Genomic DNA, 27,658 nt, shown 5'->3' on the forward strand with positions numbered 1-27,658 from the left:
GCACTTTGTCCCCCATGAACTGCAGCTTGTCACTGTGCCAAGGCAAGAGGCAACCCCGCTCCTTCCACGTCCAGCCACGTTTGTGTTTAGGCTTTATTATATTTCCTTTCCTTTCCTTTCCTTTCCTTTCCTTTCCTTTCCTTTCCTTTCCTTTCCTTTCCTTTCCTTTCCTTTCCTTTCCTTTCCTTTCCTTTCCTTTCCTCTCCTTTCCTCTCCTTTCCTCTCCTCTCCTCTCCTCTCCTCTCCTCTCCTCTCCTCTCCTCTCCTCTCCTCTCCTCTCCTCTCCTCTCCTCTCCTCTCCTCTCCTCTCCTCTCCTCTCCTCTCCTTTCCCTTTCCTCCCTTTCCTCCCTTCCCTTCCCTTCCCTTCCCTTCCCTTCCCTTCCCTTCCCTTCCCTTCCCTTCCCTTCCCTTCCCTTCCCTTCCCTTCCCTTCCCTTCCCTTCCCTTCCCTTCCCTTCCCTTCCCTTCTATTCTATTCTTTTTAGGCTTTCTCAGGACAAGAAGGGCATGGACCTGTTGGAGCGGGTCCAGAGGAGGCCAGGAAGATGCTCAGAGGGTTGGAGCACCTCTCCTAAGAAGACAGGCTGAGAGAGCTGAAGTTGTTCAGCCTGGAGAAGAGAAGGTTCTGGGGAGGCCTTACAGCCCCTTCCAGTGTCTGAAGGGGGCTGACAGGAAAACTGGAGAGGGACTTTTATGAGGGCATGTAGTGGTAGAATGAGGGGTAATGGATTCAAACTGGATGAGGGTAGATTTAGATTAGATATTAGGAAGAAATTATTTAATCTGAGGGTGGTGAGGCACTGGCCCAGGTTGCCCAGAGAAGCTGTGGCTGCCCCATCCCTGGAGGGGTTCAAGGCCAGGCTGGATGGGGCTTGGAGCAACTTGGTCCGATGGGAGGTGTCCCTGCCCAGGGCAGGGGGTTGGAACTCGATGACCCTTAAGGTCCCTTCCAATTTAATCCATTCTGTGATTCTATGATTTATCTTTTCGGAGGGGATTCTGCTACAACAGCGTGTTATGACACCCCTCTGAGGTACGGGGAGCATCGCCGTGTGCTGGTCTTTTCCCCCCTGTATGCGATAACTCGGTTTTGGGTTATTACTCGCATCTGCTGCACCGGTGAGAACCGTCGACGGGCTCGGCGGGCCCTGCGGCGGCTGTCGGGAGGGCAGGCACTAGGCGCGGAAGCCGAAGGCCGCTTTCTCCCGAGGGAGGAATTAAAATCACCTCTTCGGGGAGCGCAGCCGCTTGTCGCCGCCGCCTCCTCACTCCCCGCCGCCCCGGGGGCAGCGCGGGCAGCAGCCGCGACGCAGCCGGCAGGGGGCGCCGCAGTGCTCCCAGCGCCCCACCCCGCCTCGTGACGCAACGCTCCCTGCCTTCTCTCATTGGTCCCTCACCGCCTCGCCTTAGAGGCTCCCCTCTCTTGGCCGTCGCTCATTGGCGAGCGGCGAAAGAAGCGCCCGCCCCTGGGCGGGGCCAGCGGCCACCGCCTCCTCCCGCTGCCCGGCGGTTCGGCGGAGCGGCGAGGCCGGGCGTGCGGCGGGGCCATGGCGAGCGCGGCGCGGGGGCCCGGCCGGTGGCGGCTCTTGCTCCCGCTGCTTTGCGCGTTGCTGCTGCTGGGCCCGGCCCGCGCTGCCCACATCAAGAAAGCGGAGGCGGCGGCGCCCGGCGAGGCGCTGCGATACCTGCACTCGGCCGAGCTGGGCGAGGCGCTGCGGGCGCTGGCGGCCGCGGCCCCCCCGGGCCTGGCGCGGCTCTTCAGCATCGGGCAGTCGGTGGAGGGGCGGCCGCTGTGGGTGCTGCGCCTGACGGCGGGGCTGGGGCCGGAGCGGGAGGGCGAAGAGCCCGGCGGCGCGGCCCTTCCCGGCCGGCCGCAGGTGAAGCTGGTGGGCAACATGCACGGGGACGAGCCGCTGGCCCGGCCGCTGCTGCTCCGCCTGGCCCAGGAGCTGGTGCGGGGCTGGGCCGGCGGCGAGGAGCGCATCAGCCGCCTGCTCAACACCACCGACATCTACCTGCTGCCCAGCCTCAACCCCGACGGCTTCGAGCGCGCCCGGGAGGGCGATTGCGGCGGCGGCGCGGAGGGCGGCCGGGAGAACAGCCACGGCCGCGACCTCAACCGCAGCTTCCCCGACCAGTTCGGGATCGCCGAGCCCGACCTGGAGCCCGTCCCCGAGGTGCAAGCCCTCATCGCATGGATGCGCCGCAACAAGTGAGTGCGGCCGGCAGCCGGCTCCGGGGAGAGGGGGGACGCTCGGCTCCGCTCCTGGGGTCTTCCGCTCGCTTTCAGCCCTTCCCAGCGCTTCCCGGCAGGGCTTGGGGAGGAAAAACGCCATTTCCCACCATAGAATGGTTTGGGTTGGAAGGGACCTTAAAGATCACCCAGTGCCACCCCCTGCCCTGGGCAGGGAGACCTCCCACCAGACCAGGTTGCTCCAAGCCCTGTCCAACCTGGCCTTGAACCCCTCCAGGGATGGGGCAGCCACAGCTTCTCTGGGTAACCTGGGCCAGTGCCTCACCACCCTCAGATTAAATAATTTCTTCCCAATATCTAATCTAAATCTCCCCTCTTTCACTTGCAAACCGTTACCCCTAGTCATCCTGTCACTCCACTCCCTGATAAGGAGCCCCTTCCCAGCTTTCCAGTTTCTCCCCAGGCTGCCTCCTGCACTGGCTTGGCCTGTTTTCGCAGCTGGGGGCAATCCTGCACCCAGTGACCGGGTTAACCCTTGTGCTGGCTGGTGTGTATGGGAGAGTGGTTTAGTAGCCACAGTTTGCCGTGCACCTGCTGAGAAGCCCCGCTAGCCCTGCTGGGTGCAGCCCATGCCCTGCAGTGGCCCGGGCACTCCATGGCCATCTGCGTGTCTCCCCTCTCCAGGAACCCACAGCTGGAAACTTCTCCTCATCTGCTTTGTCTTCAGCTTGTCTTAATTCTTACTCTTGGGACTGATAATGCTTTCACCATGCGCTATGGAATGCTTAAAATATTTGGGGTTAAGTGTATAACTTCAGCGTTCAGGCATATTAACAGAAGAGTTGTGTTGAGCAGGGTTTTCCCCATCTTTGTGTTTCATGGAAAATTCCCTAGATTTGGCAATAACGCTCTGCACAGCAGCGTTTCCAAATGCAGTCCCTGCTCCTGCAGCCCTCTTCCCCGTCTGTCCTCCTGTGCAAGCGTGGAGGGCTGGGCCTTCAGCGCCCGTGCTGGCCTGTTGGGCTCTCAGCTTCCGAGGGGATGAGTGGTGGGATGCTGCTGGGCCTGGAGTGGGGGAGATGGTGCCTGGGAAGCCCAGCTCTGGTCTGGGGCCCTGGGCAGCCCTGGGAAGCACAGTGGCCAGGCTGGATGCTGTCTCTTCATTTGCTGTGTGTTCTTTAGAGAGCTGTGGAAGGTCCGAAACCACTAAGGTCAGAGCAACCAACCGTGTGAAGTTGTGCAGAGAAAGCCAAAATCCAAAGTCTGATCCGATACAAGCAACGCACTGGAACAAACTGAGTCCCTCTTCCCAAAATGGGGATAGAAAGGAATGGAGAGGGGATGGCCTACAGCAGCAGTGGGATGTAGGGCTGTTGGCTGGATCCAGCCAACACACACAACCTTCAGCATCCTATGATGTTTGCTCACTTTTAGGGAACAAAATTTGCTTGGACAAACTATCTTTATTAAAACTTGGTGGATGGCGGTTACTGCTCTAGAGGAATTTCATGAGCTGCGCCAGTGATACTTGTCCTAGAAATCCTTTAGGACAGCTCTGATGGAGCAGTTTGCACCAATAATTCCTCCAGACTTGGTTCAACTCAAAATTAGCTATTAGGGAAACTCATGGACGTTCTTAATATAACTTTGAAAATACCTTGGACGCGTTCTTAATATAATTTTGAAAATACCTTATTTTTACATTTTTGCAAGTGTTTGAGGTGGGATTTGGAGGTGAAGCCAGGGTGAAACGTGAAGAACGCAGTGCCTTGTGCATCCCTCTGCCTGGCAGCACTGGTTAATGCTGGTACGATTGTTAAACTAACACAACCACTGATAGAAAAATGAATGGGTAAACAGAACTGTTTGATTAAAAAAAAAAGAGATACTGAAGTGGGTGTAATGCGATTCGTGCGCGTTATTTTAAGCAAGGTAAAGGTTATCGGTCACGTTACCTCTGCTCAGAACCTAAATCCTATTTGACCGAATGAGGAGGAGAGCTCTTTTCCCCCCTCCATGCTCTATTGGGTGGAAAGAGAAAGAGCAGAGACAGCTACCTTTGGGATTCATTAATTTGATCACAGGCAGCGTAAGCATTTCAAAGTGTGATGTAGGGCATGCTGTGCTGTATTTTCTGACTTGGGATTTTAATAGCTCTGTCACACATCCAGATTTTATTTATGCAAGTCAGTTCTGTTGTACATACCAGGCGTTGCTCAAAGCTTGATGAAGAGCCCTGTACATCGCTTTATGCTCAGGGCGCTGCTCGTCTGTCACTGAGTTTGAGGGCTCTGTCTCAGGCTGAAGCAAGAAACTTATTTCATCTCCAGTGATGCCAGATGTTGGTTTGGGGAGTGAATAAATCGGTCCTGAGACCTGGTTTATTGCAAAAATCTGCTGATTTCCCCACTGTGCTCCCACTTGGATGCTGTTCATACCTTCTGATGATCTTGCTTGCTGTGTTGGAGGCTGCTGGTAATACAAGGGGATACGTCTCCCAGGGCAGCATATCTCTTTGTCCACCAGTAGCCTGCTCGGTGTCAGACAAGTGCCTATCTGTTAACATAGCCTTGGTGTAGCTGCAGCCCCACAGGCAGGTTCTCCCTGCACAGGGCTGATGGAGCAGGGTCTGATCCCTTCTTCTTCCAAAGCAGCCTTACTGCTAGGCAGCTCGTCCAGTAGGCATGTTTTGCTTCGTTGATCCCAAATAGAGTTTGGAGGCTCTTGAGAAGGCGGTTTGGGTGGGAAGGCAGCAGAATAACTGGTTGGGCAGCTGTAGATGGCTTCCTGTTGAAGTTGTTCCAGTACAACTCTTTTACTACTTCTTCCCAACCCCAGGTTCCTGCTCTCTGGCAATCTCCATGGTGGCTCAGTGGTGGCAAGCTATCCCTACGATGACTCTCCCACGCATAAGCCCACAGGAGTCTACAGTAAATCAGCTGATGACGAAGTGTTCAAATATTTGGCAAAAGCTTACGCGTCACATCACCCCATCATGAGAACTGGCAAACCCAACTGCCCTGGTGAGGAGGGAGAGACCTTCCAAGATGGTATCACAAACGGTGCCCAGTGGTATGATGTAGAAGGTAAGCTGTGCTGGAGAATCGCTCTAGCTCTGCTCGTTTGGATCACTTAACACCGTCTTACAGAAATAGTTTCTTGCTCTCATTGAGAGCTGACATCCAAACCAGTGGTGATTATCACAGAGGAGAGGACAGCGAAGTGATATTTTTAACTTTGAATGTGTTCTAGCAGCTTGAACGGAAGGAAAGTGGCATCACAGGCACACCAGTAAGTGCTTGATGAATCACAGCTTGGGAGATGTTTGTAGGGAAGAGATCACAGCAAATGGGAGGGCTCTTCCTGACCCTGTTAGACGCTGGAGAGTTACCCTGCCTGCAGGAGGCTTCATTTGCCAAATGAGCTCTCATTAGGTCTCCAGACGGTTACTAATTTTGATACAGGAAAGAGGAAACACTTATTAAAGGTGTTAAACCATGCTAGTATTCTGTGAAGCTTTTTTTAACCTTCAAACTTGTAATTTTATAAATTATTATAGAATAGCCTGCTGTAAAACTACGTAAAATGATTTGAGCGTGTGGTCTGAGCTAAGCTGGCTGCTCTCGCTGGAAGTGGGGTAGGGAGCTCTTCTATGAACTGCTCTGCTGTGAGACCTGTGCAGGTGGCAGCAATCAGCACGTCCTGTTCTCGTTCACCAGTGTGGTGGGATCTAGAAGGGATCCCAAATTCCGTCTGCTGGGGCTTCTAGGAGAGCTCTTGTTCCCTCCGTTAAGCAGCTGCTTTGAAGGTGATGTGAATATAAGCAAATTACTTTCTGGTGCCACCACTCTGCTTGTGTGGAGGTGGCTCAGACACGCAGTGGGCTACTCTGTGTGCCTCTGTTTTGCTGAAAATGGGATTTAAATGGCAGTTTATGTGACGAGCTGCTCTCACGGAAAAGGCTCTGTGGCCTGGTGGGAAGAGAAATCTTGGCCGTGTCATTAGAAGTTGTGCCACTGCCGCGGCCCCTCGGCGGATGTTGTACAACCATGGCCTCGCCGGACACTGCAAAAGCTTCTGTGGTGAGGACACGACAAAAACCTTGCACAAATGATCCGAAGAAGTTGCATTTCTTTGCTGTACCTGAACTGCTCTGCTTTCCCTCGTGCTAGGGCTGAGGATGACACAGGGGTGCTGAGCAAATCGGGTGTTGATTATCCTTCAGAGCTTACAGCTTAACAAATTCTAATAAGACCCTGTCTTTCCAAAACATGGGCTTCCAAACTGAGTCCTGTCTTAACCCTGCATCCACCTTGCTTGGGAAGGAGGGAGAGGGATCCAGCGTTGGGGGCTGAACACAGCAGCTCTGTGCTGGAAGAGGAAGTCTTGATTTCAGCGGCGGCTGAATCATTCCCCAGGATTTCACTGGTCAAATAAGATGGGGTTTTACCTCCTCCTCTAGCAGGTGTCTCCTTTCCCCCACCCTGTGGAGCACACCGGCCCTGGTGTTTGCTGGCTCAAGGTTCGCTCCACTGCTGTGAAAAGTCCGGCAGGAGGAAGGTTTGTGTAATCTGGTGAATGTGCGTGCAAGGGAACAGGATATCCTGGATGATCTGTGCTGCCTTGTTCTGCTGGCGGTTGTTATCGGCAAACATCTCCGTCAGGGCGTTCGTTAGCTGCAACTCTAAGGCTTTCTGACCTTGTAACGAAATGGGATGGGTCTGCTCTGAAGGGAGGGTGATTCCAGAGCTTTGGGTCTGGGTTCCCCTGCCCCCGGTGAGCAGCATTTTTTGCTGTAGCCTTAACTTCTTCATCTTCCTGCTGGGATGAGGGACACCTGGCTCATGCAAGGTTTGCTACTGGCTGTGGCAGTGGGGCATGAGCTTTTCGGGCTGCCTTTGCCCTCTCAGCGAGCAGAGGTTTCACCTACTTTCCTTTCACAGGAAATGGCAAGGTGTGAAAACTGAAGACCTGTTTTTCTCCGTGCTGCCATCGCTGTGGTTTATATTATGTCCAATAGCCTCCAGCTTCCAGCCCCTGCGGAAACAAGCCCTTTCGGTGTGACAAGCCGCAGTCTCGGGCTCGGGGCCGATGACTGTAGGCGATTCACGGGCAGAGATCACAGGGAGCGTGCGTTGACACTGGCTCTCGGAATGGAGCATTGCTGAGGCTGACGGATCCGTGTGGTTTCTCCCCAAAGTGGGAATTTACGTCTTGCTGCTGTTGGGGATGCACATGTGGAGGGTGATGGCAGCCCTTGGAGCACCTCCCAGGCTGGGGAGCTCATGTAAAGTGTAACCCATGGGAGCTGAGATTCAGAGGGGAGCACGGGTGAACTAACCGATACTGCAGAGGCCAGTACACCTGTATTTTGATGTTGTGTGAAGCTACTGTGACCCCTCGGGGTTTTAGGTGTTAGATTTAGGTTGTTTATTACAAAAAAAATTCTTCACAGAAGGAGTTATCAAGCATTGGAAGAGGCTGCCCAGGGAAGTGGTTGAGTCGCCTTCGCAGGAGGTATTTAAAAGACTTGTAGACGTGGTGCAGAGGGACGTGATTTAGTGGGTTAATGGTTGGACTTGATCTTAAAGGTTTCTTCCAACCAAAACGTTTCTATGATTCTATGATGTATTTTTAGTAGTGGATGAAGAGCAGGCAAAGGGGGGTCAGTTGTACACCGTGTGTGACAGAAGCAGCAAAACCACCACAGTGGCTGCATGGAGTCATCTGCATCTCTGTGCCAAGGACCGCTGAGGCTCGTACCCGGACCAGGAGGCCTTTCCCAGTGACTGCAGAATTTAAATGTGTGGTAAAATGAGGCTGGGGAAATCCCAGTACCCTGCGGGAGCTCCCTGGGCTGGGCTGAGCTCTAGAGATAAGCAGAGCAGACGGTTCTGAGAACGGTGCGGGACTCACGCGTGTGGCTTCAGATCAGGTTGTGCCAGGAGAGACCGCAGGCTCCAAGTGAACGAAAGCCAGGAAAAACAAAGAAATGAGAACATAATGTCTCAACAGGTGGAAATTTTCCTGCCACGTTTTATCATGTGAAATCAAACATGCTGGAAAGCCAACTGCTACGGCATTGATTGTCCCAGAGTTACCAGCTCAGGTTTACGCTGATGCCAGACCCCATTAACTTTCATTTGAATTTGCAAACAACCTCTTTACGTGTGTCAAACCGAGGTGGCAAGTACAAACCATCGGAGTAATTGTTAAGGTCAAGTGTGCACAGAGAAAGATGGCTTTCCGCCAGACAGCTGAATTTGGCTGCTGCATTCCAGCTGCTATAGATAAGTCTGTGACTGGGACGCTCTTTAGAGGCTATCTCTGTTGTACACGCTCTTACTCTTCCTTCCTTTTTAACCTCTTGGGGTTTTAACTACCGAGTGGCTGATTCAAATCAAGAAAATACACGCAAGTCTGGGCTGGTATATGGTCCAGGTGATGTTTGGAGAGCAGTGAAGAAACTGTTCGGGTCTTATCTGTGGGAAGGGCGTACTTGCCTTTATTTTGTAAAGAGCCCAATTCAGAAACTGAATTCAATATGATGTTCAATAGGGTATTTTGTGGGCAGCTGTGGAAGGTCTTGTTATTTGCAGTCCCTTCCGAAAAGCTATTTTTCTTGCTAGTTTGACTCTCTCATGTCCAAGTGTTTGAGGTGTTTCTGGTGTCTATCAGAAGGCACTTCTCTGGTTGAAGCCGGATTTAGGTTAGGTGTGTGCTGACTGGGTTGTTTTGGCTGTGGTTACCAGCCACACTGAGCTTCCAAACAGCTTCTAGTGGCATCAAACTCAGAGCAATTAAAATGCGTGCTGAGACCAGTGGGTGCTCATGGCATCGCTGTGGTGGCCTCTGTTTCCTGGGCATGGCAGACAGCGGTCGCACAGCGTGAGCTCTGGTAGAAGTTTTCAGTCTTTCTGGGATATGCACAATTAGCTGCCCTTATGCGTTTGTGTTTTCACAAAATTCTTCTTGCAAATTTTTCTTTCCTCTTGAGAAAAGTATTGGCTCCATGGTTCGAGGGTCTGATGCCTCTTTTCACATCTGACATGAACTGCTGGTGGTGCGGCTCTTGGGAAGACTCTGCCCCGCTCTTTGGGAGTGCCCTGGGAAGGCTGGAGGGCTGTGCCGCTCCGGGCTGTGTGATGCAGCTGCTGGAGCTGGAGGCTCAAACCTCACCTCCTCTGAGTTTTAATGATTTCAGATTAATGGACCAAAACATTCTTCTGCCTGTTTGGTGCTGCTGCTGGGGCTTGCCCAGTCTCATGCTACGAGACAGTCGGTTCTGTCCACAGAGTAAGCGATTTGTGCCACGCGTTTAATCACGTCTCCGGCTGCTTTGTGCCATCTGCTCGCTCTGCAGAGCAGGCAGGACCATTTCTCTGCTTTGACTCAGCTGCAGATCTCTCATCCCCTAAAGTCAGCCCCAGCGAGAGCCAGAATTAGAGAGATTTCTTCATAGTGCAGTTTGAAAATAGAGTCCTTCCTGGCTGGCCTGGAAAGGCTTCTCCTGGCACGTGGTGTATTTATGGTATCTGGATCCCCGGGCTGGACTCTAGAGAGCCGCATTCTCCCGCTTGCCTGCCTGGTGGGGAGCTTGGCAGGGAGCAGAGACGTGAACTCTGTGCGGCGAGAGGGCTGGGATCCTTGCCTGAGGCGCAGTCCTGATGCTCAAGGAGTGGGACAGAGCCAGGGAGAGGTTTGTTCTAAGCATTTTAGTGACCTGCTGCCAGCCAGGGACTGGCTTGCTGTGACTGTAAGCTGCTCGCTTTTGCTTTGCTTTCCTCACCAGTAAAGTAGGTATGATGTTTCCTTGGGAAGCTGAAGCTTTATGCAGTGTGGGTTAAAAGACACCCTGCCGTACAAAAATGCTGGAATTAATCCAGCAAGTTATCCCAGATATTACCCAAACAGGTAAGTAGGATAGAAGCACTGTAGCCTGACCAACCGCTGCCTTGGGGGTGCTTTTTCTGCTCTAATCGTTGAATGTAGCGCTGTGCTAAAGCTGGGCTGCGTGCAGCTCTCTCTTTACACCTCCAGATCTTCTGCATAGCCAGGAGAGGCCGTGCAGATGGTGTATGGAAAAATACCTAGTTCCATATGCTGTAAAAATAACTGTCCTGCTCTGCAACGGGGCCGTGTGAAGGCCAAATATGTGCAGCGGCTACAATCCAAATTTCCAAGCATGCAATGGACTACTTTCTCGAAGAGAAGGTTTTCCCGAAATTGATGTAGCAAGCTCTAATTTAGACCGTTGCTGCTCTATTATGGGTGAGCATCTGTCCTAAATTTGCTTGAATGGCAGATGAAGCACTAAATATGCTTCATAATGGCTCTGGTTTACGTATGGATGTTTTCAAATGCATTAGCGTCCTGCTATGAACAGATGGTTATAGGCTGGCAAATTGTTTCACTCTGCGTGGTGTTTACTGGCGAGGGAGCAGCTCGCTGTGGGTTGCTTTTCTGAGCCTGGTAACAGGAGCTGAGTAAAACTGAGCGTGTATCAGATTTGCAGGCCCCATTCCTCTAACCTCCTGAACCGAGTTTGAGAGTTTTAAAGTCCTCGAACGCTTTTTTTGGCCCCTTGTGCTGGACAGAAAAGTCTCTTTCCTGTTTTGATCTCAGCCCGTGCACAAGCCGCAGCGCTCTCGTTCTGGCGGCGAGCGACATTTGATTTGTTATAATAAAAGCTTCATGTTCCCTGAGCAGCAGGCTCCCAGAAGACTTGAGAGGAACTGGGACATCTTTGATCCGGTACCATCCCGCACATCTTCTCAGGGGTCTGTTCTTCTAAATCCGGCTTTATGCCGTCAGTCCATCTCGGCGCCACCCGAGTGCAGTGAGGCTGTTGAACTCGGAGCAGCCATCCCTGACCTTTTGGGACAGTGAGGGCTCACAGCCGTGGCGTTTATTGTAAGACTCCTCTGCTTGGTTAAGTGCTGCTGATGACTTTTCCTGGCCGTGCATTAACACGGCCTCTGCAAATGCCAGGTAGCGCATTTGCATCGTGGTATTGATCCGTTCCGGTCAGTTAATTGGCCAGCACCATGGAGGGTCCCTCGTTTGTGAAGGAGCTTGTGAATGATTAGGAAACTGCTCAGACAAAGCAAGTGAGGTTTATTAGCATAGCACCAATGCAGCACTTTGGTGGGCAAAGCAAAGGATGGGAGTACAGAGTGTGCGTTTCTTACAGGCTTCCCTGCTGGGGTCTTGCAGGCTGGTGCCACCACACGTGCCGTGGGCTGTCTTCTGCTTTCCTTCCTCCTGAAGTCTGCTTCTGCCTCCTGTGGGGCAATGTGTAGCTGTTCCATGGCAGATGGGCTTCTGAGAGCCAGTTTGACTTCCTGGACTCACCCAGAAGAGACCCATTGCCTGGGCCCCTGTGTCCAGCTGGCACTGGTGGGACTTGTTCAGTTGGTGCCCGGGGGTCCCTGGGCTGAGTGGTCTCAGGTGCTGCTGTGCAGGTTGGGATGGAGCCATCTGGGCAGTGGTGGCCAAGGCCTTGGCGTGCTGGTCTCTCTGGATTGTAACTGTACAAGGTTGTGTAACCCAGAAGATTCCATCCGTATGCGTAAAACTTAGTGTGGTGTGTTTTCCATACTGACACAGCTGCCTGTTCTGCTGCTGGTGGTGGGAACGATCCTTTTCTGTGGCCATGACATCTGGCTGCAGTCATGTGGTGGGATTTGTCAGGGTGACTCTGAAACCTGTTTTGCAGACTTGTGGTGGTTTTGGAATGGCCTTTTTTTTTTTGCTATTGAAGCCTCCCATGAATGTTCAGAGGGTTGAACGTTTGCAGCCCTCAGCAACAAGCTGAAGTCCGAGTTCCAGATCGGGAGTGTCGATACCTGCAGCCCTCAAGTCCTGCTGGTACGTGATTCATTCCTGCTTGAGAAACAGGTTTGCTTGCTGAGGGTTGAACGTAAACTTCAGCAAATGGGGTCAGGACACTTTCTGGAACAAGGTCACCTTTTTGTTTCATAGCAGTGCTTGTGATTTCTCTGAAGGGCAGGAATAGCAAGATTAGCTTAATACTGGGAAACAGTTCTGTGTACTCCTGTTTTCTGGTGCTCATGGAGATTTGGCTGGTTTAACACTAAGCTAGCAAGCTGTCCCCAGGTGCTGCAACATCCTTAAATTGAGACTGCTGCCTTAAAGATGAAATGTGGGAGGAGGCTGGTGCCTTGACTGCAGGTCTCAGGGAAGAGAGCGAGTTTCCCAGGGGAACAAGTCTGTGTCCTGTTCTCCTCTTGCAGGACCTGGCTGTTGTGGGGTCACAGGAGTCCTCAGCAGTGAGGGAGGTGTCACTGCCCTCCCGGATCAAGAGGAGAGTCTCCTGAAGGTGACTTGCTGCAGTTCACTGCATGCTGTCACCATGTCAGACCTTGTCAGATTTTCTGCTAGGGCTTCTCTAAATATCAAGTAAATGGAGACCTTCAGATAAGGAGTTGAGGAAAAGAGCAGCTGAGGAAGCAGAGAAGCAGAAACTCTCATCTAGAGTTTGCTAAGATTTTTTTGGGAGAACAGCTGTATGGTCCTTGAAACTGATTTTGCCATGCAGATTTGAGCTGCCACCTCGCGAGTTGATAGTCTGGTGTGTCCTTTTGTATCGGGGCCTGAAGTTCATTTTGGGTAGAGTATCTTCTCGTGTAGGAAAACCTCACAAAGCTGAAGGTGGCTTGGAGCTCATAGCGAAGGACTCGGCAGCAGAAGTGTTCAAACTCTGGTGTGCCTGCCCTGGCATCCAGGATTTGTAGTGTCTGGAAAATATCTTCACAGTTAAATGAAGCCGTACGAATTTCTAAGTGCTGTGCTGCTGAGTTCAGCTGATAGAGCAGTAGGACCAAAGGGACTGTCATCTTTGAAGTGTCTGTGGCTGATTTGAATGGCCCAGTGTGCCAGTTACTGGGAGAAACAGAGCTCAATCTCCACCAGCACAGGCTCTCACCATGGTCTGATCTGACTTTTCTCCTTAGGTTGTTCACTCTGGAGCTAGGGTGGCATCGTGGTGAGATGCCATGGCAGGGCTGAAGGACAGGGAAGACTCTGCATCCCATGGAGAGATGTCTGTACATTGCCTTCAGCACATGTCTCTGCCTCTTTTTCTCAGGTGGGATGCAGGATTACAACTACGTGTGGGCCAACTGCTTTGAGATCACGTTGGAGCTGTCCTGCTGCAAATACCCGCCGACGTCCCAGCTTCAGCAGGAGTGGGAGAACAACCGGGACTCTCTCCTCACGTTCATTGAGAAGGTAGTGTGGGCTGGGACGGTCCTGGGGGCAGCAGCTGTGAAACCCGCGTGTCCATGGTGGGCTGAGAGCACCATGTTCAGTTGTTCTTGTGGCTTTGTTTGCTGCGTGTGGTAACACAACTGCTGCAGTCACTGTGCAGAGGTGGGTGGCTACAAAGCTGCTGTGTATCTCTGTGGTTCTGCCACTGTTCCCAAATCCTTTGTGATAACAGAGCTCCACTTAGCGGGGCCTCGTGGGGCTCGGTGTTAAACAGAGGGACCGATCAGTGCAGATATCGCCAAGTAATGCAGGGTACCTGTATAACCTCAGTGCCATGAGTCTCCAGAGATGTTCAAAAGCGCTACTGAGACCTTGGCTTGCAGAGTCCTCTGCCAGACTGTCACTGTGTGCGAGCTGAGTAGGTGACAGTTTAGGCTGGGAAGGGAGGCAGCTGCCTTTTGTCCCTCAGTATGGCCTGTAACCCTGTTATGTTCATATTGTTGTGTGCCCGTGATAATAAAACAGAGAATTTATTAAGGAGGATCAGTTCTGAGATCTTGCTGCCTTCCCAGTGCATGCTGGAATTCCTGTCTTTGCCATCTGGCCAAGTACTGGGCCCCTGTGTGTCTTTGACTGGCAGCTGTCCTGCTCTGCTGTGTTTGGGGAAGGGCAGGGGGCTATTGCTGGGCGAGGACACGGTTCCCCTAATGTTGCCTGTCTTCAGCCAGACTCTTGCATTGTTTTCCTCAGGTCCACATTGGTGTAAAGGGCTTTGTCAGGGATGCAGTTACTGGAGCTGGCTTGGAGAATGCGACCATTGTTGTTGCCGGTATTGCTCATAACATCACAGCAGGCAAATTCGGTGATTATCACCGACTGCTCGTGCCTGGGACCTACAACGTGACCGCAGTTGTAATGGGGTAATGTCTCTGTGGCAGCTGGTGTCCACACTGCCAACTGCTCATGTTCCTTCATTTCACTGCAGGGGGTTTTGGCCTCTGTTCTGCAGAGCCTCCTTGCTGAAGCCAGCTGTTTTGGTTTTTTTTTTTCCACAGTTACACACCAGTGACCAGAGAGAACATCGAGGTGAAGGAGGGAGCTGCAACAGAAGTGGATTTCTCCTTGCAGCCAACCGTAATGCCACCAGTTCTTAATGTCACGCAGTTCACAGCAACGCCTGCTCCTGTCTCTACCATCACCCCCACCCCTGTGCAGGCAGAGGCCCCGAGCCCAACCTCTCTCCATCAACCCGTCCAACCTGTGGACTTCCGCCACCATCACTTCCCAGACATGGAGATCTTTCTGCGGCGGTACGCCAACGAGTACCCCAACATAACCCGACTCTACTCCGTGGGCAAGTCGGTGGAGCTGCGGGAGCTCTACGTAATGGAGATCTCTGACAACCCTGGCGTCCATGAAGCAGGTAACGTGGGAGATCCTTGTTAGCGAAGCCCAAGTGACAGACCCTTTGCTTTGGGAGACTGTGGGCAGAGTAAAAAGGAGCGTAGAGCTGGCACCTGTCTGAGGAGAGCCTGAGCTGATTCTTGCAGTGTCCTTTCTAAACAGACCAGGTGCAGTGGGTGTCACTAGTGTGAGTTAAATAGCATTGCTGGGGACATCTACCCTGGTCATGGAGCTCTGGTGACAGAAGGACCAAAGGGCTTCCCTGAAATAATGTTTGTCCTTTTTGGTGTTGTGGAAGCAGAAGGGTAAATTTTAGGTAAACGCCCTCCAGCAAGGCCTGAGAGAGCAATGCTCAGGGTGGTGAGATGTCTCCAATCTTTAATGTAAGTGGTTATAATTGTCTCTCTGGTGTGGCCATGTGTGTGCAGGTGAGCCGGAGTTCAAGTACATCGGTAACATGCATGGGAATGAAGTTGTGGGGCGAGAGCTTCTCCTGAACCTCATCGAGTACCTCTGCAAGAACTTTGGCACAGATCCTGAAGTGACTGACCTGGTCCGAAGCACGCGGATCCACATCATGCCGTCCATGAACCCTGATGGCTATGAGAAGTCCCAGGAAGGTATTGCTGCCTGCGCTGAAACATCTGTGGGGTTTCTAGCTCTGAGAACAAGCCTTTGGGTTCAATGGTACCTCTCTGAAAAATCTGGAAGCCTTGCTGGAACAGAAGTGCTCTCTGTGCAGAGATGCTGGGAAGGGCCTTGGCGTGTACTGTGGGATGAGTGGGTCACTGCAGGATGTGGGCAGTCAACTGATGCTTGAAGCTGTTGGAGAGAGCTTTTCTGCTTCAGCAGTGCTATATGCTATCCCTGTTTGGGTCCCCTTATGGTTTGTGGCTATCCCAAGGCTTATTTTAAAAAAAGACATTCCTTTGTCACAGCTCATACTTGCTGTGCTTTGGTCCATGCTCTTAGTAACATGTGATTTTGGAGCCAGGCTGTCTGCAGAGCACTTGTCCAAGGATAATATAGACTTTTATCGTGATGTTGAAATTGGCAAAAACATCCTTCAGGGAAGTCCTTAAAACTGCGTGGCTCTTGCAGATTGGCAGAACAAAGTCTGTCCAGAATGATTTTCTGGAAGCAGAGCTCTGCTTGGGTTTAACAAAGAACTTGTCCGGCTGGTTTGAGAAGGTGAGCTCTGAGGTTTCTGCAGTTGTGACATCCGGCTGCTGGGAGTGTTCATGGTTCACTGCCTTTCTGCGAACTGTGATCTGACTGACACGGATAGCCTGGGCCAACACCCGCTGAAAGGGTCTCCGGACATCTCCGTGCCCAGAGCAGGCCTGTCGCTGAAGGAGGGCCTGGGTGTCCCTTCGCTCTGGGGTTAGGAACCCAGCACTGTTGTGCTCTCTGCTGTCTTCCATTAATTGATAGCTGTAAGCGCTGTAATTAAGAGGATGAAGCCTCTGCACTGAAGTGGGAACTTGCACAGGGCACAAGCTTGAACTTGTGTTTAATTTTCAGGAGACAGAGGAGGTACCGTTGGCAGAAACAACAGCAACAACTACGACCTGAACCGCAACTTCCCAGATCAGTTCTTCCATGTGGCCGACCCTCCCCAGCCAGAAACTCTCGCTGTCATGACCTGGTTACAGTCGTACCCGTTTGTGCTCTCGGCAAACCTGCACGGAGGTACGGCAGCCAAACCGAGCTCCTTCCTCTGCACTGAGGTTGGAGGGATGGAAGTTTGGAGGGATATCTCCATAGTGTTCTAGGTGTGAACTGAGGAGCTCTCACAGAGAGCCCTCTGCCTTTGGCCTTGCTGTGAGATGGCAGGAACGGAGGCAGCCAGGTTCCTGCCACAGGGGCAAGGCCTTTTCCAAAGGGTCTCCACAAACAAAGAGTAAACCAAACCTTTTGTTTGTGCTGCTGGAAGATGGCGCAGAAGCTGGAAATGGGTGAAAACTGCGTCCCCAAGCACGTTTGTAGGGAGTTGACGAGGCTGCTGGGAGGATCACAACCACTTCTCTGGAGGGAGCACATGCATTGGGGAGAAGCCAGCTCATTGCCGTTGGGAGGTGGGAATGGGCTCTGTCAGCGGCTGCTCAGCAGCTGGGGCTGGGAACGCGACACAGTGCTGTGGCTGTTGGAGGCTTCGTAGTATTTATAAAATGAAGGGAATGAGATGTAATCCTGAGGGTTCCCCGCCTTGAATTGCATGGCGGAACCATGAAATTTGCCGTAATTTAATTATCTTTTTTGGAGCGATCTAAATTAAGTCTCTGTATTACAGCTTATTCCCTCGACAGTTTGCCTGCTGGCTTGTAGCTGTGGTAACTTGCAGGTGGTTGCTTTGTGCTCGCGTGTTTAATTTGGTAGCGCAGAAGTACCGTGTGTGGGTACGAGGGAGCTGGCAGGTCTCCAGCAGCGGTGGTGCCTGGGCTTCCACCGAGCTATTAGTACAACTTGCGTAGGGAAAGCTTCAGTAAGACGAGGATGTTATAATCTGTCAGTGCTTGCAATAAACTCCAGGAGGCTGAAAAGCTACAGCAGTTGGGCCCAGGGCACCGTGCATGTTCTAGGAAATTCCGCCCCTTGTTTTCTCTCCCCTGTGAAAGTGATTATTACGTGGTTGTGCTAATCCCTCCTGCACGTTAAGAGCCAAACCTGTGATGTGTCATGATTTGTGTTCACCTTCCCAACCGGGTGTCGTCTTATCTCTTCCTGTGGCTTTGTTGTCTCTTCTAGCCACTGGGCTTAATGCTTTATTTAATGCCAGGTCTTCAGAAACAGAAGACTTAGCACTCCTTGGAGAAAAAGAAAAACTTCCCCTGTTAGGCTGAGGGATCACTTGGAAAACATGCAAGTACAAGTCAAAGCTTGTTTCCCCTGCAGGTTCTCTGGTGGTTAATTATCCCTTTGATGACGATGAACAAGGAATAGCCATATACAGTAAATCCCCAGACGATGCTGTGTTTCAGCAGCTGGCGCTTTCCTACTCCAAGGTAAAGCTCTAATGGGAAATCAGGCACATCCTGCTGGGTTCACTCCTGGTCCTGTCGGGAACCTCCTGAGCGGCTGGTAGAGGAGGGCGCAGGTAGTGTGGGTGCCTGGTGTTGTGGGCACAGCAGAAGGGTCCTGCGGGAGGCTCTTGTTCCATGTCCAGCACGTTCTGTCTGCAGGCACTGTAAGAGGAACGCTGTGTGCAGGCACAGGGACCAACACACTGAAGAAAATGCTGTACATGGGCCGGGAAGAGAGCAGGGATGTCTATGGGTTGGGTATGGATGTGGGTGAAGTCTGTTTGTGCTGCGGCCGTACAAACACATGCCTGCACGAACCTCTGTGTTTGATAACCCCAAGCGCGTGACTAATGTTAGAACAAAAGCGCCAGTGGCTGTAGAATGCAGAGACTCAGCTTCACATGTTGCATCTTGTTTTTTAGGAAAATGCAAAGATGTATCAGGGAAGCCCTTGTAAGGATATGTACCCCACCGAGTACTTCCCACACGGCATCACTAATGGAGCTCAGTGGTACAACGTTCCAGGTAAAGAAGACCTTAAATCTCTTGCAGTATTTGTCTCCAAGTTAATGCACGTGCATCTTAAAGAATTTAGTCTGATCAGTCACAAGCTCTGCATTGGTCAGCCTAGATTACTGCAACTCAGGTTTCTTTTATGACCTTTTAAATAGTGTAACCAGATAAAGTTATTCCTTGAGGGAAAGAATTTATAGTGTAGTTTTTCTGGCTATTAGAAAAAGGGTTTAATAAAATTTTACAACAGTTTATTAGCATGAAAGGTATTTACAAGAAGTATGGTTATTTGTCTGCTGTTTTGGCATCCCTTTGAAGCTTGAATCTTGCCCTGTGTAAAAGCCTTCTCTCTTTGGCTATAAAATGCACGCTGTAGTTTGTACTTCATCTTCTCTACTATCTGATTTTTATTTTTTTTTTTTGAGCTGCAGTACAATTGCCTTCAGGAGACCTTGTCAAAACTTCTTTTACATTCCTGTTGTAGGTGGGATGCAAGACTGGAATTACTTGCATACGAACTGCTTTGAAGTGACCATTGAGTTGGGCTGTGTGAAATATCCAAAAGCTGAGGAGCTGCCAAAGTACTGGGAGCAGAACCGCCGGTCTCTCCTCCAGTTCATGAAACAGGTGAGACACTTGGAGCCCAAGCAATCGTGTGAGCTTGTGAGCTGCCTCTGGGGTTTGCATTAGATGTGCTGGAACGAACAGGGTAGTTTGTGTGCTGAAACGAGTGCTGCTTCCTGGCCAGACTGGGTACCTGCTCCACAGAAACCATCCCCATCAGAACATGTCTTGACAACTCCTCTTCCCTCCTTCTCAACATAGCAAAGATCTGTATGGAAACAGCAGCCAGGTGATGTAGATGTGGGCTTTTTCTTTACCACTACCTTGGTTTTCCTTAGGCTGGAGTGGCCTTTATGTGCTGTTCCCTTCTGAGTTGGGGCTGGTGGTAGCGCTGCACACCTGGGGCATGCAAACAAAGGTGTGGAGCAGAGAGTGCCGTGGTGGCACCCCGAGCCAAACAATTGCTCATTGTACTCATTAGGTGATCTTTGTCCACGCCAGCTGCTGGCAAGTCTAACCTAAACCCTTTTGGAACATGTTACTTCCCTGGGAATGCTGAACTTCCTGGGCTGGGAGCTGGTGGGATCTGGGTGTGGGTGCTCCCGCAGTGATGTGTGGGGTGGAAGGCAGAGCAAGGGCTGGCACTCAGGAGGGCTTTGGGTCTGTGCGCAGGTTCACCGCGGCGTCTGGGGATTTGTGCTGGATGCCATGGACGGAAGGGGCATTCTCAACGCTACCATCAGTGTTGCTAACATCAACCACCCGGTGACCACCTACAAGGATGGAGACTACTGGCGCCTCCTGGTCCAGGGGACATACAAAATCACAGCATCTGCCCGAGGGTGAGCAAGTCATGGCACAAGGAACAGACAGACGCGTGACTGACTTCCAAGTCAGGAGTGGTCCACTCGCCTCTGTCTGCAGCAGATGTAGGCATGGGTGTTTCTCCTGCCCTCTGGCCTGGGCAGAGTTAGCAACATGATGCTACCCTGATGTCAAAGACTGCTCACCTGGCCCTGGTGTACAATCCAAATCTTGCCCGGTTTGGAGGTGGTGCGGGGAAGGAGTTGATAACTTAATGTCTTTAGTGGACATCGTCTTGCAGGCAGCTGCCCACAGAAATGACTTCATCACTTCAATTGCTGCCAAAACCTTTGGGTTAAAGCAGCCTGACTTCTTGTCCTGCCAGTGTGCCACGTAACCCTGCAACACCTGAGCCAAAAGCAGCTCAGTGCCATGTGGGGCCCTGAGCTGCTCCCTGTCCTCCTGCCATTCACATGTCGCTTTGAAGTGTTGTTGCTTTTATTGTTGTTCTTGCTCTTGACTGCGGGGAGCTGTAACAGTCCCATGAAAGTGTCTACTCAGGAAGGGGGTGGCTTGTTGTGTGAGGCCTTGAATGCCTGACCTTTCTTTGTGCCTTGTCTTCCCTGGGCAGGTATGATCCAGTCACTAAGACGGTGGAAGTTGGCAGCAAAGGTGGGGTGCAGGTCAACTTCACTCTTTCACGGACAGACATCAAAGTGGAGGAGGGGAAGGTGCCGGTCCTGAACACCCCAGACACCAGCGACCCCAACGAGAAGGAGTTTGAGACCCTGATCAAAGATCTCTCTGCCGAGAATGGCCTGGAGCGCCTCCTGCTTTCCTCCTCGGGGGATGTCTCTCCTTACCGATACCGCCCTTACAAGGACCTCTCTGAGTTTCTCCGAGGCCTCTACCTCAACTACCCGCACATCACAAATCTCACCAGGTGAAAACTCAAAGCAGCAGTGCTAAGCTCCTCCCTGAACAGCAGCCTGGGGTAGGAAAGTAGCAAAATGACAAGCCATGAACACAGTGCGGAGATGGGGAGCTCGTCCCTGCTTTTCCCTGTGGTCCCTGAGTTCAGGGGAGCTCCACATGTAAGGGCACGGTGGCAGAGCACTGGCTGCAGGGCCTCACAGATGCATCCGTGTGCTTTTTCCTGAGGCATCGTTTTACTGACCTAAACCTGGGGTACTCTCAGCTCCCCAGGGATGCCTGGAACCAGCGATATTCCCAGCATTGATATCCCAGGTTTCTGCAGGTATCTCTGTCCCACGCTCTCTATTTCCTTCCTTTTCCAAATCCTTTCCAACACCTACCCTTCTAGAGAGTCCCCAGCAAAAGTGATAAAATTTGACTTACAAATCTCAAATGGCCTTTTTTGATTGTCTGCCTTCGGATTTTAATTCAATAGCGTGAGACACATTTGAGTTAACTTGCCCCGAGCCAAGGTGGCTGCCCTCCTGCGGGACACCAGCTGCTGCAGTGTTCTGCTTTCCTTTGTGACCTGTAGCGCTTACCCTCTGTCAGCTTTAGAAAGCACAAATCTCTTTGTCCCAGGACCTCATTTGCTTGTTGTTACCAGGCACAACGTGCTCATGTGCTGTCCCCATTGGTGCCAAGGCTGCTTTTCTCATCTGTGGCCTCTATTGTCTGTCCAGTTGGATCAGCCCTGATTGTGTTCCCTGCTTTGCTTGCATTCAGTTTTCTAGCTTTAATGGCATGGCTGTAGCAACGACTTCTGCAGTACTGGAAATAGGCCTGCTTTTGTCCTCTTAAACTGGGTGCTTTATAAATTAGTTTGATGTCCAGATGTATCCCACTCTGAAGGAAAAAAAAAAAAAAAAAAACACAAACAAAAACCAGCCCACAACATTGGAAGCAGAGAGGCTTTTAGCAGTTCCACGTTTATGGGGATGTTGTAGGCTATATAGAGCTACATGGAGCACTGGGTATCCTGTACAGCTGGACCTGGATACATTCTTACACAGATGCTCATGTTCAAACTCGCGTTCCCAGTGAGTTTGGTTCGGTGCTGCTGCAAGTATCTTATGATGTGGTTGTGTTTTGTGTGTCACTTGCCCTTGCAGCCTCCTCGTGCAGTTCCTTTCCACACGGGGATTTCTCCATAAGGCCAGGGTAGGGGTGCAGCTCTGTTCCCGAGCTGATGCTCTGGTTTCTCTTCTCTTGCAGTTTGGGTCAGAGCGTTGAGTTCCGTCAGATCTGGTCCCTTGAAATCTCCAACAAGCCCAACCAGTCTGAGCCTGAGGAGCCAAAGATCCGCTTTGTTGCTGGTATTCATGGAAACGCTCCCGTTGGTACGGAGCTGCTCCTGGCACTGGCAGAATTTCTTTGCATGAACTACAAGAAGAACGCTGCTGTTACGAAGGTGAGAAGCCAATGTGAGGGACCATCTTGGAGCCCTCCAGTTGTATCCTGAGATGACAGTGCTCACTGGGAGAGACTTATCTTGCTAATAGTGGCTTGTGGGTTGCAGCGATCCCACACATAATGGGGAGGTGGCGCGAAATCTATGGGGCCAGTGGGAACCTCTGGGTGCTTATATTAATATAAGCAGCAGTTCCTAGGATGAGATCCAGGTAAATAAGATATACAGACAATGAACCCTATTAATTGCACTTTATGTACTGTTTCTCCTCCTTTTGTTCAGCTGATTGACCGAACGCGGATTGTGATTGTGCCTTCCCTGAATCCAGACGGACGTGAGATAGCGCAGGAGAGAGGCTGCACGTCGAAGATAGGCCAGACTAATGCTCACGGCAGAGATCTGGACACAGACTTCACAAGTAAAGCAAACTAAAGCAAAGTGATGTGTGGTGTCCCTGTAGAAATGCAGGCTGCTGTAGAAGTCTCCTGCTAGCTGCTCTGGGGTTGGGTGTAGTCATTGGGTTACAGGGTCTAACTGTAAAGAGAGCAGCATTCCTGCCCTGGAGCCCAGGCAGCACATCTGCTGGGAAGCTTCCAAAGCTTGGATTCCACTTATGGATGGTAATTTGCAGTCCCTTATTTGCCAGGAAAAGACGAAGCAGAGCTCTTTAGGAATAGCCCAGAGGTCAGACAACCCCTAATGTCTTTTTCCTGTTAATTGATTTCTTTCAATCCCCCATTTCTGAAAAATGGCCTCTGTTCATGTTCCCTGGAAACGGTCTCCTTTTTTTCATGCTTTTCTGGTTTCCATGTAACTGCCCACGGTGTCCATAGCACGGTGTCGGTGCTATGCCCACCCTGCCTGGGGACAAGGTGTTCTCTCTGGCATGGTTTGGTTGGGATCATCCCAAGTGCTTTCTTAAGAAAATGTCAGTTCGGTGACATTGAAGAGAGAGCAAACATACGAAATACACTCTGCATCACAAAAGTAAATAGCTTGGGGAAATAGTGATGTGTCACATTTGTTTTAGCTTTGCAGATGAATTCCTAGTGTGGACCAGGTGCTTTAATTGATCGGTCAGGTGCATCTGCTGAGATCCAACAAAAACCTTTTAATACATGCAGCAGACTTAATTTCAGACATAAACAAAGAATGTACTTCTGCTCTCCTCTCAAATAGAAAGGAAACTGTTGTCAATTCCCTTTTCTATTTATTGTTCTGATTTACAGGCAATTACTCCCGGTATTTGGGGACACGAGAGCCTGAGACCAAAGCCATCATAGAGAACTTGATATTGAAGCAGGATTTCAGCCTTTCTGTTGCTCTAGATGGAGGATCTCTGCTTGTCACTTACCCATATGATAAGCCAGCGCAGACAGGTATGACTAACTCCTCCAGGGCCTTGCACACACGTAGTTACCCTCGGGCTGTCTCTGTAGAAGTTCATGTGACCACATGGTGTAAGAACTTCTTGCGCTGGTTGTGTTCTGTAGCCTCTGTTTGTGTTCAGCCCTTTGTATCTGGAGTTGACAGGCTGTTAAGTAAAGCTATAAAACCTCACAGGATCCAGCGAGGGATCAAAATGTTTACCATTTCTGTTCTTACAACTGTATTTCAACTTTTCCTCTGCCAAAGCCAGTGTTAAATCTGCTTTTGATACCATCCCTTAGTGTTACAGGAAATCTGGAGTGCCCCTGAAACAAAGTGTATCACTGTTCAGTGAAGGATCAAGGGGGTTAGGATGGGAATCCATTCCACCTCGTTAGTGAGTTGCACTCTCAAAGTCTCACTTTCCTCTTTGTAGTGGAGAACAAAGAAACACTGAAGCATTTGGCATCTCTGTATGCGAACAACCATCCGCTGATGCATTTGGGCCAGCCAGGCTGTCCAAATAAATCAGGTATGTTTGGTTGAATCCTTTAACCCCCCATCAGCCTGTGCCAGACTCTGCTTTGAGCAGATCTGCCTGACAGCTGTGTTCTTGCTCTCACAGATGAGAATATTCCTGGCGGTGTGATCCGTGGCTCTGAATGGCACAGTCACTTGGGAAGTATGAAGGTACGTCATATGGCACAAGGCTTTCCATCTCTGCTAAACGAGCATCAAAAAGCATATTTGTTTTGATCTCTGGGCAAAACTTGCCCACCTCCAGCTGCACTTTTTAAAGACCACCTCTTTTGTTGTAACTGTGCTTTTGGTTTTTGCAGGATTTCAGTGTTACGTTTGGTCATTGTCCTGAGATCACTGTTTATACCGGCTGCTGTTACTTCCCGAGCGCAGGACAACTTCCCAGCCTTTGGGCAGACCACAGGAAATCTCTCCTCAGCATGCTGGTGGAGGTGAGCCCTGGTCTGAGGGAGGAAATTCCATCAAGGAGTGAAGGGAGTGGGCTGGATGGGGAGGGGGAGAGGAGGAGAGCAGAATGGAGAGTCTTTGTGGGTTTCTTGGTGCTCTGCAATTACAGACGGTCACAATTTAGACTGCATGAGGGATGGATTAAACAGAGGCAGCAAGTGACCAGGAAATGTGTTGACAGGGGAGTTAAACATCTGTGCTGTTTTGCCTCATGGTGGGCTGAGCAGCCCGTGCAGTATCGTGCATTTTTATGTATTATGAGGCTCAGGGATGGAGGAGAATGGGCTGTATTTTGAGGGGAGGATTAGATCCTGTTTTAGTTACAAATTTGCCATATGCTTGAATCTGAAAGTGAGGTGTTTGAAATGCTTTATTTCAGGTTCATAAGGGAGTCCATGGGTTTGTCCAAGACAAGAGTGGCAAGGCAATTTCTAAAGCTACCATTGTTCTTAATGAAGGCTTGAGGGTGTATACTAAAGAAGGTGGCTATTTCCACGTGTTGTTGGCTCCAGGTTTGCATAACATCAATGTGATAGCTGATGGGTACCAGCAGAAACACGTCAAGGTATGCGAATGTCTGTATTGGAGATCTTCCCCCTGCTCCTGTCACGTCCCCTAAAGATGTCCCCTATTTGGGCTCTGCCTCGTTGGCTGTGTTTAGCTGCTGATTATGTGCCCAGTGTAACTGTCTTCTGCCTTGATATAATGGATGGAGAAGAATTTCCCAGCAGCGCAGGGTTGTTTTGGGCAGTAGCTTTTCTTTCCATTGCACTTGTCTTTGGCATCCACCCCGTCCTTCCTTGGTTGGCAAGTACCTCTTGTGTCTGGACACCTAACAGAGGTGCGAGCTTTGAGACAGTCTGAGCTCTTGTATCTTCCTGCAGGTCTTTGTACGTCATGATGCACCCAGCTCTGTGTTCATTGTGTTTGACACTGAAAACAGGATATTTGGTCTGCCAAGGGAGCTGGTTGTAACTGTTGCAGGTAAAGTGACACTTCTGATCAAAGCTTTGAGCTTTGCTTTCTGTGCCGGTTTGTGCTGACAATGACCCTTCTCTTCACTGAACTGGAAAAGTAGCCTGCACTTAAGCCATCTCGTGCTTTCCGTTCTGAACACGGGCTTGTCCTTGCGAACTGGTCCAATGACCCTTGGATCTGGTGCTGCTGGGCTGGCAGATGGGAGGGAGGGACTGGAGAGTGTTGCAAGGGTCTGAAGGGTTCAGTAAGGACTTTGAGATGCCTGGAATGGGGAGAGCCTGTTGTGCATAGAGCTGGGAACTAGGAGGACTTGCTTTTCTCCAGGGTTTCTTTGAGTGGTGTGGCACCAGGTAACCATTAAGAGATCATTTTTGTCAAAGTGGCAGCTGTTGGGGAGGCTGGAGTTTATACCCAGTGGTCTGCAAAGCAGCTCAGTGATGCTATCCTAGATTGCAAATGCAGAAAGTAAAGCTAGTGCAGTGCTGCTCTGGGAGCACGTCTCCTGCATGGCATGTCTTCTGTGGTCTGGGAGGAAGGAGCAGGGTCACAGTGAAGTGAGGAAAGTGGTTGTGTAGAAGGGAAGAGCGATGGTGGCAAGCCTTTAGAGCCTCTGGAATGGGGGAACAAGGCATTAACTTTAATGTCTTCTGTCTGGCAGGTGCAAGTATGTCTGCTCTGGTCCTCACCGCCTGTATCATCTGGTGTGTCTGCTCAATTAAGTCCAACAGACACAAGGACGGCTTCCACCGCCTCCGGCAGCACCACGACGATTACGAGGATGAAATCCGCATGATGTCCACCGGCTCAAAGAAGTCCCTCCTGAGCCATGAATTCCAGGATGAAACAGACACTGAAGAAGAAACATTGTACTCCAGCAAACACTGACACCTCCCAAGCAGGAATGGAGGTTCCCATGGACCAGACCTGGTGGCGGGGGGCGATCCCTGTGGTTCAGTTTTGAAACATTAGCTTGCAGGATGTGTCCTCCAGAGGTGTGGGTGGCAGCTCCCAACTTCCCTCTACTATTTGCTCTGTTCCTATGTACATGCAAATCAGTGGGTGTTGGAGGCATGTGGCTTGTTTCATTTTTGGGTCAAGATCTGGAGGTTCACATGATGTTGTTTGAAAGGCAACTTAACAGGGTGGCCAGCAGAGTTCCTGGCACTTCCCCAGCATCTCAGCACAGTGAGCAGATGGTGGGGAAGTGCCCCAAGACCTGCATGGGGTCATAGTTAAAACACTCCAAAGCAGTTTCTCTACCTGTTTGATTTCGTGTTTTCCACTCTGTACTTGAGGGAAGGCAGATCCTTCACTTGACTCCACATTCTGCATAGCAGCCCTCAGAAAAAGACTGCATTTGGTTCTCAGCTGCTCCCTTGGAGCTTTTCCCCACCATGAGGTGCTGTGGCCTGCTATGACCTGCAGTGGTTGTGGAGCACCTCTAATGTGTTGCTAATTCCAGGCAGTGACTTGGCATCCTGAAACCTGGGGGAGATGACATCCATTCTTGATGTGAGCTGGAGAAAGGAGCAAATGTCAGAGCTTTAGTGAACTCTGAGAGAGCTCAGTTGCTTGCCAGCTCCGCAGTACTGCTGGCCTGACTTTTGGGGAAGAAGGAAACTTTATCCCCCTGTCACCCTCAGTTGCTTCTTGTTTGTGTGGTAGACTTGGCCTTTGGGGTCTTGTGTTAGCGTTACAGCAGCACGGTGTCTGGAAGAGCAACAGAAGGTTGTTCTCAGCAAATGGATAAACCGATTGTGGTGGATACTGTAGAAAAGCAATTAGTTACTGACTCCACCTGATCAGTTTTGCTCAAGCCCACCGCTATCCAGGAGGAAACAGTGAAGTCTGACCACTGCTTTGTATTTGAGCATTATTGGAGCAGCAGGGAGAGGTCATGGGAGTATCCATGGCCCAACTTAATTCTTAAATTTTGAAGAAAAGCTGCCACATTTGCCATTGTCCACCCAATACCATTTAGTGATCGGAGCACTTTGGAAACACCCTCTCATCAAGCTCTGGTGATGCAGGCATCAAATTAGCCTGCTGACTTGGCTCTGTTCTGCTACTACAGCGTCCCTGAGCTATGCAGCAAGAGCTCCACCTGCTTGTGTGTCTGCAGTTGTGTCTGCTGCTGTGGGGGCCTGGGTGCAAGGTGTGAGGAAGGTGCTGAACAGCCATGCTGAAGGAGAAAGGAAAAGCAGC

General features: G+C 50.9%; 1 protein-coding gene across 1 annotated transcript; it reads left to right on the forward strand.

The window, feature by feature from the left end:
- Positions 1–1,547: 1,547 nt before the first annotated feature.
- Positions 1,548–26,338, forward strand: CPD (carboxypeptidase D). The gene is made up of 21 exons (XM_074160466.1): positions 1,548–2,212; positions 5,033–5,280; positions 13,305–13,447; positions 14,177–14,346; positions 14,482–14,849; positions 15,259–15,450; positions 16,355–16,522; positions 17,726–17,835; positions 18,276–18,378; positions 18,851–18,993; positions 19,603–19,772; positions 20,366–20,677; positions 21,925–22,120; positions 22,403–22,538; positions 23,350–23,499; positions 23,925–24,020; positions 24,114–24,178; positions 24,328–24,459; positions 24,855–25,040; positions 25,360–25,459; positions 26,112–26,338. The coding sequence occupies exons 1-21, from the start codon at positions 1,548–1,550 to the stop codon at positions 26,336–26,338; spliced, it is 4,080 nt and encodes a 1,359-aa protein (XP_074016567.1).
- The last annotated feature ends 1,320 nt before the right edge of the window (positions 26,339–27,658 follow it).

The sequence above is a fragment of the Numenius arquata genome, chromosome 18 (assembly GCF_964106895.1).
Source record: "Numenius arquata chromosome 18, bNumArq3.hap1.1, whole genome shotgun sequence".
In the NCBI taxonomy this organism is placed as follows: domain Eukaryota; kingdom Metazoa; phylum Chordata; class Aves; order Charadriiformes; family Scolopacidae; genus Numenius; species Numenius arquata.